This window comes from Syngnathoides biaculeatus, chromosome 14 (genome assembly GCF_019802595.1).
Source record: "Syngnathoides biaculeatus isolate LvHL_M chromosome 14, ASM1980259v1, whole genome shotgun sequence".
Lineage (NCBI taxonomy): Eukaryota > Metazoa > Chordata > Actinopteri > Syngnathiformes > Syngnathidae > Syngnathoides > Syngnathoides biaculeatus.
In genome coordinates, this window is record NC_084653.1 from 11045588 (window position 1) to 11059090 (window position 13503).

General features: G+C 41.2%; 1 protein-coding gene across 4 annotated transcripts in view; it reads right to left on the reverse strand.

Annotated features, from left to right (window-relative positions):
• osbpl6 (oxysterol binding protein-like 6) overlaps nucleotides 1–13503 on the reverse strand; it is a 41815-nt gene that overhangs the window by 9330 nt on the left and 18982 nt on the right. For 2 of the 4 annotated variants that reach the window (XM_061840927.1, XM_061840930.1), the window contains exons 3-14: nucleotides 8077–8199; nucleotides 7713–7766; nucleotides 7220–7333; nucleotides 6973–7143; nucleotides 6008–6143; nucleotides 5787–5899; nucleotides 4510–4602; nucleotides 3859–4027; nucleotides 2201–2331; nucleotides 1238–1345; nucleotides 850–981; nucleotides 143–230 (exon numbers count right to left, since the gene is read on the reverse strand). In XM_061840927.1, coding sequence (XP_061696911.1) covers nucleotides 143–230; nucleotides 850–981; nucleotides 1238–1345; nucleotides 2201–2331; nucleotides 3859–4027; nucleotides 4510–4602; nucleotides 5787–5899; nucleotides 6008–6143; nucleotides 6973–7143; nucleotides 7220–7333; nucleotides 7713–7766; nucleotides 8077–8199 — 1432 coding nt within the window. The remainder of the gene's footprint in view (nucleotides 1–142; nucleotides 231–849; nucleotides 982–1237; nucleotides 1346–2200; nucleotides 2332–3858; nucleotides 4028–4509; nucleotides 4603–5786; nucleotides 5900–6007; nucleotides 6144–6972; nucleotides 7144–7219; nucleotides 7334–7712; nucleotides 7767–8076; nucleotides 8200–13503) is intronic. The other 2 variants (XM_061840928.1, XM_061840929.1) reach the window with 2 other exon arrangements.

Below are 13503 nucleotides of genomic sequence, written 5' to 3' on the forward strand. Positions count from 1 at the left end.
AAATGAGCTCGCCAAGCGCGCGAGTGTGTCAGCTTTGTGCTTCCTCAGAGTAGGATCCTCTGTTGAGTCATTGCACACAATTTCTGAAAGAAAACTGCAAAATGCTTAAAGTTAGTAACGGAGTAGAACGAGGCGGACCTACTTTGTCTGGAGACGTTATCGGTCACACTGGCATTGTCCTCTGAGATGTTATCGCTCACGTCGCTGACGTATGACTCATCGTCTGAGCCCTGTAGGTGGAGCAGGTAGAGGGGGAGATTCAGAATCAGGATCGTCGGGACACAAACTGCAACCAGGTTTGGCTGCGCTTGCTGCAGTTCCCTCAAGGGGAAGAAGCTGCAGCACAGTACTGCAGCTATCACGCGGAGAGAGACCGCAGCGTATTTTTCACACGAGCACGTCTGTATTGAACCGTGTGGCAGTTTCCTGGTGCTTTGTGTTTGGCCAACACGGGTCTGAATGGGCCTGCCTTCATGTTACAGTGTGATAAATGTCCTCTGAGAGTTATCCTTCACAATGCATGACTGGAGAGCAACCCTCTTTAATAGCCCCTCAGAGGCTACAGAGAGTTAGCGGGCAGAAATTATGGTTTCAAGTGGCCTAATTGTTCTTTTAAACAGAGCTGGAAGCATTGTTCTAATTAAACATAAAGAAATAAAAGACCAAATTGAAGCCAAATGAGGGATGAGGCGTCTGCTCCAATTAACAGGGAGCCTTTCCAAGTGCCCGACTATGATTGAGTTTCCATTAAATGTGCTATTTTAACCTTACAGGCCGCTCTCATTAGTTGCTAACTAACCCAGGGCCTACATTATGGTCCTTGCGCTCCACCCCAAAGACTCAAATTACCTCATTCTCTGACGAGCTGGCCGATAGAAGCACTTCCTGGGCGTCGAAGAACTCGGATACAGACTCCGACATGGAAAGTCGGCTTTCGTTGGAAGCCTGCTGCGTCAGAGGGATGCCCATCTGCTCTCCAACCTGCCAGAAAGCACAGTGACAGAAAGACACGGGAGTTCACTTTATGCTTCCATCCATTTCCAATTACTCCTTTTCAAGTCAGCATCTGCATTGAATAATGATCCCTTAAAACATTACTGAGCCTCTACTGAAGAAATCATCAATCTGAAAGGCCATCGACCAATAAGGCAGGAAACCAATAATACAACTACCTGGCCGCCTGGTTGTTTTATCAGTACGGAGCGTTAAATTAGCCATGAGCAACACAGTGGCCTACCTCATCAGGAGTGGAGATGATATTCACGCTCACGACTTGTTCCGACAGGACAGACTCGGAGTGGATGCGATTCAGTCGGGTTCGAAGTTCTGCGTTTTGGGACACGGCCTTGGACGAAAATTAAATTGGTTGTTCCGATTTTCATTCATTTCTACTTTATTAACCAATTAAGACATAAGATGTAATTTGTTGGGAGGATTAGAAATAAATCAGCATGCTTTTTACATCTGTACCAGTGGTGCAGGAGAGAGCAATCTAAATGAAGTAATGATTATTTTTAAAGAAACATTATATTACAATAATTACTGTATAACTCGCCAACATACATTGCTATCAATTAGCCTTTCACTCTCTTGGTCTCCCAATTTCAGTTGTGCAGCCACAGAGAGACACCAAACTTATCAATACTTCCAAATGAAAACATAATGACACCATGTAGATTTCTGACTATTGAAGCATTCAAATTTCACAGTGTAGTGATTGGTGACTGTCATTTTTCCCACAAGGCCTTTGTCAAGAAATGTGACCTCCAGCTTGGGACATCCGACAATGCTGTCACATAAGCTTTTAATGTGTGTGTGTGTGTGTGTGTGATGGAAACAGTTAGTGAGGGACAGTCCAATTACAGTAAGCCCGTGGGGCGGACAAGACGGGCTCAAGGAGCAGCGGTAATGAAGACCACGGGACATTTCTTTTTCTCACCAATTATTGTAAGAGAAGACAAATGGGCTGCAACAACCTCGCACATCACTTTATGCTGTGATAGCGGTGACTCCTTGGAATAAACGGCAGCTTTTGAATGTACTGTACTTGGACTTCACATCGTGTAGTTATATTTGAATTGTAGTAATGATCTAGTCAGCTCTTTTCTTGATGGTTCCCTGGCAACCAGTGGCACGCCAACCAGCAGATGTGTGTGGCGGTCAAATCCATTACACGTTGGCTTGAGGACAGGCTCATTACCTGTGACAGAGACTTCCTCAGGGAGTTGATCTGGGCTGAGTGGTCAGACTGGTCCTGGTCAGACAGAATCTGCTTGATCTTTTCTTTCTCAATGGCGACTGTGTTGAAAGCCGACTTGAGCAGCGTGTGGACTGTGCACGGAAAGAATGGCGCAATAAGGGCACAATGATCATTCACGCGGCACACTTCTTTCGCGTCAGCTGATTTTGCTCGGTGCCTTAAATGCAACGCACCGTTCTTAATACGTATTACGTAAGTGGAAAAGTGAGGGATACTATAATGTTAGTGACCACGCCGAGTTGTTTAGCACAGAATGCAAAACTCAGGGGCATTTAGGAGGCCATCAATGCGACGGGATGTAAAATTGCCTTGTGAGCACGCAGAGGGAAGACAGAGAGGGATGCCATTGCTGACTACATTATATAATGGAGAAGTGCCTCCGAGCTAGCGCTAGCAGTCAACTGCAGCTGCACGGCATCACACGTGTGGCATGGCGCTGGCACTGTCCACTGCTCGTCTGCAGTCCACATACGTTCTTTAGGCCAGCTGCAGGTTAAAAACGTTTGGCCAAATATTTCTGTGGTAAACAAGGCCGGACGTGATGTACTGTGGCATTTTGACATTGTAAAAGAGTAAATACCAGGAAGAGCCTATTGCATTTTGGTGAGAATCTGCATTAGAGGTGTGGCTCTGAGAGTTCACTAGGACAACAACAAGCATCCCACCAAAATAACAACACGACTGTCTTGCTAAATCTTTGCTGCGTGTTGGCAGGAATGCAAATTCAAAATGATCGTTTCTGCTGTGTAAATATAAAAGTACATATAAAAGAGGGTATTACTGAGTCAGTATCACCATAAGGTGTCTTAGAGACTTCCTCAATTCACCACACAGAAGTTGAGATTTTCCATTGAACTTCATATTCATAAATGAATGTTATGTTGTTAGAAATGCATATTGTTCAACCTGCCACACTAGTTTTGATGAACATTTGGAAATCGCAATGATGATGTACATGCAAAATATGAGATTGCTGACAGGGTGGAGCTTTTTAGAAAAAAATGTTCCATACCTTCACTTAGCAATGTGACTATTGTTTAAACAAACAAATGTTTCAAATTTCTGAATGGTTTTGACATCAACTGATATTTCCCCATGAAATGGTGGCGATTTTAAGTTTGAGCCCATACAACTACACACAAAATTCTAAACGTATGAAGGAAACAAATTTTAAGAGACTTATCATTGTCCAGTACTTGTAGAAATGTTTGTCCACTTCTAAGAAGAACTCCAAGTTCAATTATTGTGCTGTGTTTTCGTGACGATTGAGCGATTTTGATGATGACACCATAGTCACTTTATAGTGATATTAACTATACTAGTAACATTTAAATTATGCCTTTACAGTCGATCATAGTGCAATATCATACATTTTATCCTTGGGGTGTAATGTGTTAAACACTGTATAACCTAATTAGATGATTGTAAAACACATGAGTTTGACGCACGCATTCAATACTTTTGATGTTTGATCATTTCATTGGTATATGCATTTGTTCCTGACTTACAATCTTATTGACAGTATGACAACAATTTAAAAAAACATTTGCTTTGGGGATGTTCGCTTTCGTGTCATGCTTGATTGCACGTACGCTAACCTTTTTGGGCGATGGTGCAGAACTCCTCTTGCAGTTTGATGTAGTCACTAGTACACTCTACGCTGTCTGTCAGCCGGGAGACGGGAGCTTGAAAGTCCCCCATCTCGGCGCAGAGGTTAGGGTTGGATGAGTGGAGGCGCACTGGCGACATGCTGGATGACAGCGGGACCTAATGAGAGATGATGCGGGTTAATCAGCTGAGAAGCGCAGTCATGTTGAGTCTCTAAAGTTATTCCAAGGAAGTCAAATAAAAATAATGCACTACGATCTTGTGAGAGGGATTCATCGTAGAGACATTTGCAAATCGAGCACGCACTACTCAAACTGCTTTTTACTCTTTTATCTGTGTAACACCTCTGTGACTGAAAGCCAAGTGGTTTTTTTTTTTTAATGGGAAGCACACAATATGTTAAGCAAAATAAGAGCAAAACTGGGCACAAGAAAAAAAAATAAGATCCCACAACTGTTGAGGCGAGTTTGAAGCTAAAAAGACTACATAAAAAGTAAAAAAGTTTTGTTCAACTTATAATTATATGTAATTATTATTATTCTAATTTAATTTGGGAAGCAAGACCTTCTTAAAATAATAATCATGTCTGAGAGAATGAGTCAGGCCCCTTTTCGTACAAAAAAACAACAAAAAATTAGTACCTGAAGCTGGAATTTTGCATCTTTGCCGACACTTTTTGTCCTCCATCTTCTGTTCATGCGCTTTTCTTTCTTTGTCAATTCTACGCAAGCCGTCTATGTAGCAAATGTGGATGAAAGTATGCAGTCGAGTGGTTAATAAGAACACATTCACACAAAAAGCAAAAGTCAACACACAAATTGGCTGTTCTGAAGTTACAAATCAGACAAATTCCAATAAATGAATAGCAAACAAAATTCAGCGCCAAATGTGATGAGTGGTGCTAAGCGGTTGATGCTGGTGATACGCATGACTGAATCCTGTCTGTCTGGGAATATAATGGAGGAAAGTGCCACTTTCCTAAACTGGCAAACCTCAAGCACATTCTGAGCTCCTTCATACACACTATGTCTATCACGTAAAAAACCACGACAAGCTAAGAAGGAGGGTGTCCTAGAAGTTACTAAACACTTACTTTTTTCTATTTTGTTTCAGGTATCATTTGGACAGATAATGACCATCATCCGCATTCCACAGCTTATGCTTTGCAGTTTTTGTAAGCCTATCTTTTTTTTTTTTTTTTTTTTTGCATGGCTTGCCAACTGGGATTAGAACAGCATAGCAAAATTGCTCTGTGTAGTACAATTTACTCTATGACAAGTTTGTCAAAATTGGATCCGTTTTTGACAAACTATGCAACATAACACCAGGTCCTACTACCTCTGATTGGGAGGGGGGACAGTTCCCAGAGCAGATGATTGTGCAAAGCCAGAGAAAGTCTATACAGAAGGTTTGCTGTAGATCAGCGTCAGCAAAGGCGCTGACGTTTCATTTTGTTCATCAGTGGCAGTCGTTGCAGGTATTCCACTGCGTGGTCTGTCAAGAACAGATCCTGTTTCAAGAGATGGCCTCAGATAGCCAATGTGGTGGAGCGGTGTGACACCCATGAAGCTTTTTAAACTGGTGCCGAACCGTATTCGGGGACAGAAAAACTTCCTGCCAGGTGGATATTTTTTGCAATGCTGCTTGAATGTAATGGGCAAGGGAATGAAAGCCTTACAAAAAAATTCAAAATCTAAACTGTCAATAGTTGACTGCCTTACGTCTGTTCAAATGATACCTGAAACGAAAGAAAAAGGGTCAGCTGACTTTTGGGCAACGTTGATATTTGAAATAAACACTCAAAGGCCAAAGTCACAAAGGAAGGACGACTGGGGATTAAATGCGGCTCTTCTACATCAGGGCACGGTAGTACCCCATATGATTTTGTGTGTGTCTTTCTGTATGTGTGTGTGTTTACGTTTTCAACCTGCATATCCGCAAAGTTGGGTGCTGACTGAGTCCTTTGTAAAATTTCCAGACTCTGCAAGAGGCCACTCAGCTCAGTCAGGTTGGACTGGCAACGTGCAAGATCTGAAAGAATTTTATTGTTAAAACATGCTAAATATGTTGAGACTGTGTTGTAAGGGATAACTGCATGATACGTGCATGTTCCCAGAATGAACAGAGAGCAGAACACACCTTCTGCACATTTGTCCATTTCCTCGGATTCTTGCAGCCAGGCAGCCACTTTGCTCTGACCGTTTCTGTAGGAGACAGGCAGGCTGCTGTCGGTGGGGACGGGTGTTTGCCATGGCAGCCCACTGGGTTTAGCTTGCTTTAGAGGGATACAAGGGTTAGTGTCAGATTTAAAAATAAATAAATAAATAAATAAAAAAAATACAGGTACAGAACCCTGTCATAAATAGTGAAAATCTGTAACTGACAACCACAAAACGTTTTGTAGTTGCCTGTAATGCCACAAGATGTCAACAACCACCCCCCACTTATTAGACGAGGATATGGCTAAATGAAGCTCATCCCCTCACTTCAACAACAGTTCCTCGTCCTAGGCCAATATTTTTCTTTTAAGTTTTGCTTTGGCTTGAGCGCAAAAATAGTGAATACGTTAGTTTTCAATAAACACAGCTGGAATACATTAATGTGGTTGGTGGACTTTGTTTTGACAAGAGACTAATAGAGCTGATGCATAGATGCTCATCATCTCAAATTGTGTCTGAAGAGATGGGAGAATTGGACTGTTTGGACGAAGAATTGGACTGTTTTCTTAACACATGAGGGAGCTCCATTCTGGATTCTGACTATGGGATGTAACTGTCTGCTTGCGACATACTGTTTCACATACTGGCACCTACAATGGAAGTAGTCTAGAGTGTGGACTGTTTTCATTGATAAATGAAGCAGAACACAATGTGTCTAGACTCCAGAGAGAAAAATGAATCCTTCATCCTAATGGTCAGATTCATTGTACCTGTCAAGCAACCGTTGCAGCACTAGACACTAATCGACCACGCATTCACAGCCATTAGTCGGTAAACTTATCATTGTGCACAGACCACAATGACCTTTTTACAAAGAGGCAGACAATTTACTCCACGACTAAGACCTTCTGCCAACATTTCACTCTAGTTTGTGTCACAAGTGACCTTGGCATCATGTCCAAGACTTGAAGCAGCTTGAGGGGACTCTGCAACCGCCGACGGAGGGAACGTCCGCATGGAGGCGTCCCGAGGAGATCGTACAATCTCGTTCTGTCGGTAAAGACGGTGATGTCGCAACTTGGATACCCAGGCATCAAAGATGTCTTGGGATTTGACCTAAGAAGTAGAGCATTTATTTGATTTCGATTATCCGCTTGGATACTGAAATGACAATGTTGACTCTTCCCGTTACCTTGAGATGATAGATATGCTCCTCTGTATCAAGGTCAATACGACGAGCCTTCTTTTTGATGGACATCACAGAAAGGCCGACGTCGATGCTGCCATGCAGTTTGCCTTTCTGGATCTGTTACACATGGACAAAGTTCAACTTAATTTTGCGCATGACATTTCTACATTCATTTTACCTACGTTCAATAAAGTTAGGTGTTGTGTATTGTAAAGAAAAATCAACTGATATTTTCAATCTCAACATCAATACTTGTTTTTTTTTGTTTAATGTACTTCTATAGTTTTTTACTACTGGAAAGGCATACTGTTTTTTGACATTCATGGACCTCATTATTGATTCATCACTAGTGTTTAGCAAGATGGTTTAATTTTAGTGTATCAGACAAAGCTAAAGCAAATTTAAACACTGCAATTTTTGCTGCAAACATTCCAGCTGACTCATTGTTGCCAGGCGGGCCTGCTCAAGCCTGGGGGTTTGAGTCATGGTTACTTACATCAATGGGAGACTTGGAGTACTTCAGCATACCATTGTCCAAAACAAAAAATCGCTGCAGAGAAAAAAACCCAACAACCTTGTGTTAATAAAAACAATAGGGTAAAACCTGGCTGTGAATCCCTAGTGAGAAATTCCGTTTGTAGCTGCAAATGCATTAATTCAAATGTGATGCTCTCAAAATGGTGCATTGTGTGCGGTTGTGATGGATAGGGACTTACTTGGTGTGTCTAAAAAGGAAATAACAATTGAATAGGTATTTAAAAGCTACATTTGTGAGGCAGCGAATTATTCCCAGTGCGGACTTTTATCAGCTACTGCTTGAAAGTGTTTTTCTAAGAAGAAAATCTGCCAATGGGGCCCACCTTGTGCCAGCCTTTCAGAGGCCATTTCCGCTTCTTCAGCATAAACCCTTCATGCTTATCTGGCCTCTGGACGCTGTTCTGACCAATTTTCAGCCCCTCGATGATTTCCCAGCTGTCTGTCTCCTAAGTAAAACAAAATGATGCAGTGTCAGAACTGATCTGCCTTTTCCTCCAGTAGTGGAGATGTAGCTGTTGGTAAACAAAAAAAAATAAAAAATAAAAAATAAAAAAAAAAGTTGAATCTCATGGCTGCAGTCTAATGAAGGAAACTCTCTGTTTCTCTTGTGTAATGTTTGTGCTCCCTATCACATCCCTTGTCTGCTCTGAGAATTCCCCCTCCATTAGTTTCATCCTGACTATGCTTTTCTTGTTTTTCGTCAGTCTTTAAATCAAAGCGACATCTCTGGAGCAAAGCGACGGCAAGGTCAGGCAGGGACAGGTATTACCCCACTGTCCAGAAAGAAGGGCGTTAAGGTCAGTGGTATTCTCCACAATTGTTCAGACCCAACATTTGGGGGAAGGGATAATTAAGGACAGGATAAATATGATTACAATTCAGATAATCTGCAAAGGATATATTTTCTTGAATCAGTTCTAATATATGCAGACTGTAAATCTTTGCTCCTGAGCCTGATGTAACCTTCAGTGCATATATTTGAGGATGCCTGACATTGGTATGTGAAGCACTTAAGAAAAGGTGACAACAGCTTGTTTTAATTAAAAGAGCAGCTGAACAGATCTGTTTGGTAATGAGGTAATGGGCCTCCTATGAACACCCACCGCCCTCCTGTGCTTGGCCTTGAGCTACTGGCGATGCACAACTTAATTAGCAAAAAGTACATCCGATTTTAAAGCAATGCAAAAAAAAAGTGGATGCCTTATACTTTGGCCGAGCTGGTCATTACATAGTCCACCGTGTGGTGCGCTATGAAATAAGCAACACATTAAATGGATTACGGCCTCAGACTTGAGGATGCAGCCTTTCATATCTGGCTATGGGAATAACCTTCATTACACTACTCCCGAGTTACACTCCCCACAAGACTACTACACAAATTGCATTGGAATGGTTCTAGAACTGGTGTCACAAGTTTTCTTCTTTAAAGTCATTCCCCTGGAGTCTAACACACTTCCTCAGCATTGTCTACAGCACATTCATGCACTCCTTGAAGGATTCTTCCGTGACCTTTCATAGCCCCGCCATCTGTGACATTATGATGACATCTTCAAAATGCGTCCACTTGATAACCATCTGGGTCTTGGGAAAGAGGAAAAAAATTTGCTCTATTCAGAAAGGAAGTGTTGGATCGTCTTGCCCACACTGAAGGAGAAAATCCGTCTTTTGTGTTTGCACGATATCTTTTACGACACAAGTCATGGACGTTTTCTGTCGTATCTCATGCCTAAAGTGTGATGGTTGGATGGAAGACTGTTACAACAAGGTGAACCCTCCAGGAAACCCCCCAGAGATGGGCAGGATGATTAGAGGTCATGCGTGGGACACATGAGTGGGTTTACTAAAGAGGCTGTCTCTTTGGCTTTGCGGTCACCTTACAGCTTTAGATTGTTTACAAAGCGGGCGGGGAAAGTAGGTTCCTTGCTCTGCTTTACCCTTCATGCTAGACAACTCCTCTTCTTTGACCCTGAAAGCATGATTGAATGAAGCCAATTTGACTTACTGCACCCTGCTCACATTTATTGATCTTACTGCAGAATAATTTAAATCTGAACGACTGAGTGAGTCTTCTTTGCAAAGATGGAAATAGCTTGGTCCACCCCCCTTACTTTCACTTGATCACGTCACAGTTTTTTTTTTGGGGGTGTGAGAAGCAATATTTTATGTTACGGCAACTTTAACACCTAATGATCTAATCAAGTCTTTTCATTCCCAACCTGCAGAGAGGATTGTACCCATTTTTATGCCGACAATGAATTAAATTATTACCGTAACACTCTTGGTGCGCAAGGACAAGCACTCCTCCTGGACATGTTAAGCTAAATCAGCACTATAAATATCAGTGCAGTGTCCCACTTCTGCTGAGTTTTTCATGTGCACATCTGCTTCTACAATGCCTGCAAAGGAGTAAATGTCGCTGAGTCTGAGGGAGTACCAAGTAGCATTACCAAAGGAATTCCAACACTTCTGCACTATTCAGAATTCAAGGGTGATTATGGAGGCCAAACATCTCATCAGACAAGTAATGATGATTAAAAAAATGGCAGCACACTGGTACGTCTGTTGGAATTGTCAGTTCAAGAGCAGATGTGCATGCAGTGTAAGTGTCCTTTAGGGAGTATAATCCAACCTTTATGTGTGTCAAAGCGACAGTAGTAACTGGTCATGGAAGAGGAAAAGACCAATTGTGATACACAAAAGCTGCAATAACTGCCTTGTGGTTGGATGCCTGCACATCTGCCTGACCGTCGAGAGGTTCTGGGTTTCAATCTCGACTCAGGCCCTGCTGAGTGGCGTTAAAAAAATTTTGATGGATTAGTGTGGGTTTTCCTTATTGTACTCTGGCTTTCAACCATATTCCAAAAACATGAACGTTAAATTAATTAATTGAAGACGAAAAGAGTGCCCATCAGTGTAAATGTGAATAGACAAAATCAGCTGAGTTAGCTACAGCCCACCCGCTACCCCAATGAGGACAAGTAATACAGAAAAGAAAATAAGGAAGGTAGAGTTTCCTGGAGATATTCCTTAACTCAAATTAAATGTTATTTAAAATCATGACTTATTCCTCCATAATGATTTTAGTTAGCCACTAACAAATACAAAGTTGGACACGGACAAATTAACACATAACCCACAATATCAGTACGAGCAAGTCACTGCTCTTTGCAGGACGTGCAGAATGAACAGTAGCTGTCAGCAGATGAGGAACGTGTCAAGTATTGGTTTGAAAATGGGGGCTGAATCTCATTTAGGTTTCCTAACTAACTAAAAAAAAAAAAAAGCCCAGCTATTATTTATTTGACAAAAACTGAGTCCCAGCCAAACTAGCCTAACACTTTCCCACGTGTCTTCTGTGCCTCCTTTGTGAGCATAAACTGACTCGTTAACATGCACAGAAAATACTCAATAGTACCATCAGCATCAGCAATGTACAGGCTAAAGGTTCAACATCCACTCTTCCAACGTAGCCATTTGCATGCATTTATGCATGAAATGAATGAATATTTGTCGATATTGAGTCGAGATTGTATATTTCATAAATATGTGGGAAAAATGTACAGAAAAGTCAAAACATTTCCTCAACAATCCTCCGAATTACCTGTGTGGTTGATAAACAATGAACTGTACCTGGATTGACTGTGGGAAATCCTCTCCACCTTTTACCAGATCTAGAGCATTACTAGTACGTATTACTTTACCATAAATACAATGCTCTCTAACAGAGGTGGGTAAAGTAGCCAAATGCTGTACTCAAGTATGAGGACTGTTACTTGAAAGAAACTTGGCTCAAATAAAAGTAAAAAGTTCTCCTCCCCACAATTACTTGTTAGTACTCAGCAGGAAAAAAAATACTCATGTACTGAGTAAATGGTGAGTAACTTCTGATTTGGCAGAGCATGAACATCAAATGAATTACAACTAAAAACTAAACTATAAATAAAGTGTGAACGTGCAGTGTGTATGCAGTGCCTGTGTCAACACGATTAACGCGCCCCCGAAATGTTTTAGTTACTTATGAACATAAAATAGGGCTATTGTATTTTATCATTTAATATCTCTAATATATTCACAGCCAAATAAATAAATAAACATCTGAAATTTGTATAGAGCTCGTGCACGTGACCTCACCATTTTGACGGCCCCATATTGCCGGTCAAAAAGAGCTGCTCAAGAGAGTGGGGGGACATTGAACCGGAGCACAATATTCACAATGCCTGAGAGTTGTTGTGCTGTTGGTTGTTATAACAGATGAGACAGATATTCAAAGAGGTCATTCAATAGAATACCAGCTGAAAAGACCAGAAAAGATCGATGGATTTCGGCAATTAAACGTGATGGATGATGCCCAACCAAATACACACGTCTGTGTAGCGATCACTTCACGTCAGGTAGGAATTATTCTTTTCAATCTCAAATTCTCAAGAAGTATTTATGATCCCAAATTGGCTCATTCGAGAACAATGCGTTTCAAATAAAATAATGAAAAAAAAAAAAAAGGACAGGCAGTCGTCTCGAACGTACATGGAAGCATGTTGCAGCCACGTTAAACTTCAGTAAACCTCTCCCCGACATATATGCATTGTTCTCAAGTTAGTAACTTCGGTACACCTGTCCGTGATAGACTTTTTTTTTTTAAATATGCATTGTTCTCAAATGAGTCCAATGCGTATTTAAAAAAAGAAAATAAACCGTCGGTCACACTGAGGTTTATGTAGGTTCACGTGTGGCCGCAACACGTTTCCGTGTACGGGGGCTGAAGCCTATCCCAGCAGTTTATTTTCTTTTTTTAAAAACGCATTGGACTCATTTGAGAACAATGCATATTTTTAAAAAAAAGTCTGTCACGGAAAGGTTTACCAAAGTTTAACGTGTGGCCGCAACACACCTCCATGTGTGGAGGAGCCGACTCAGTCTTTTTTTTTTCCCCAATCATAGGTAATGAATGTGAGTTTGTGTAAAACGAGGGGTCCTTTATTTAAATATTGGTATTTGTATTGAAAAAATCTGAGGGGCTCCATCACTATGTGGGATTTATTCTTGATTGAGAACAGATCCAGCAATGAAGTATTTGTATGCGTCCAGACTTTTCTAGGCTTTCAAACTCTTCCGTGTAAATCTCGAAGACTTACTCACCATATACATTTGTAGATCCAGTTGTCCAAGACAAGCGGAAGCGGGTTAACGATCCAATTTCTTATTAGCAAAAACACTGACTTCGGCATTTAATATGGGTCCTCTATGCCAAGTGTCTGTCATTTTTCCATGTACCTTTGTTTATTATCACTTTCTACATGTTTAACGGTATCAGACAAAACTCCGGGAGAGGTATTTTCGTGTCATCTCCAACCGACTTAGCATTGAACGATGCTTAGCTTGATCGGCAATATGGCCAGTTACATGATTTTGGTGACGTAGGTACACGAGCTCTATAGATCTTGGTAACGGAGTACATGTACTGTACTGCATTCAACCTACTCTGACAACTACAATTTATCAAAAATGCTACTTGAGTAAACTAACGGAGGGAGTAAATGTAGTACATTCCTACACATCTCAGCTCTCTTCTCTAACTTCGAGCTTTCTACTAAAGAGACAAAGATTGAATTTCTTGAATTTCTGTGGCTGCAGCTTTGGCACTTCCTGACCTTCTTTAAAGGACATTTTTAAGAGATGAATTAGAAAAGGTGAATAAGTAGATAATTGTAATTTCAGTTGATGGAATACTCTACCCTTTCACCCAGGAAGAC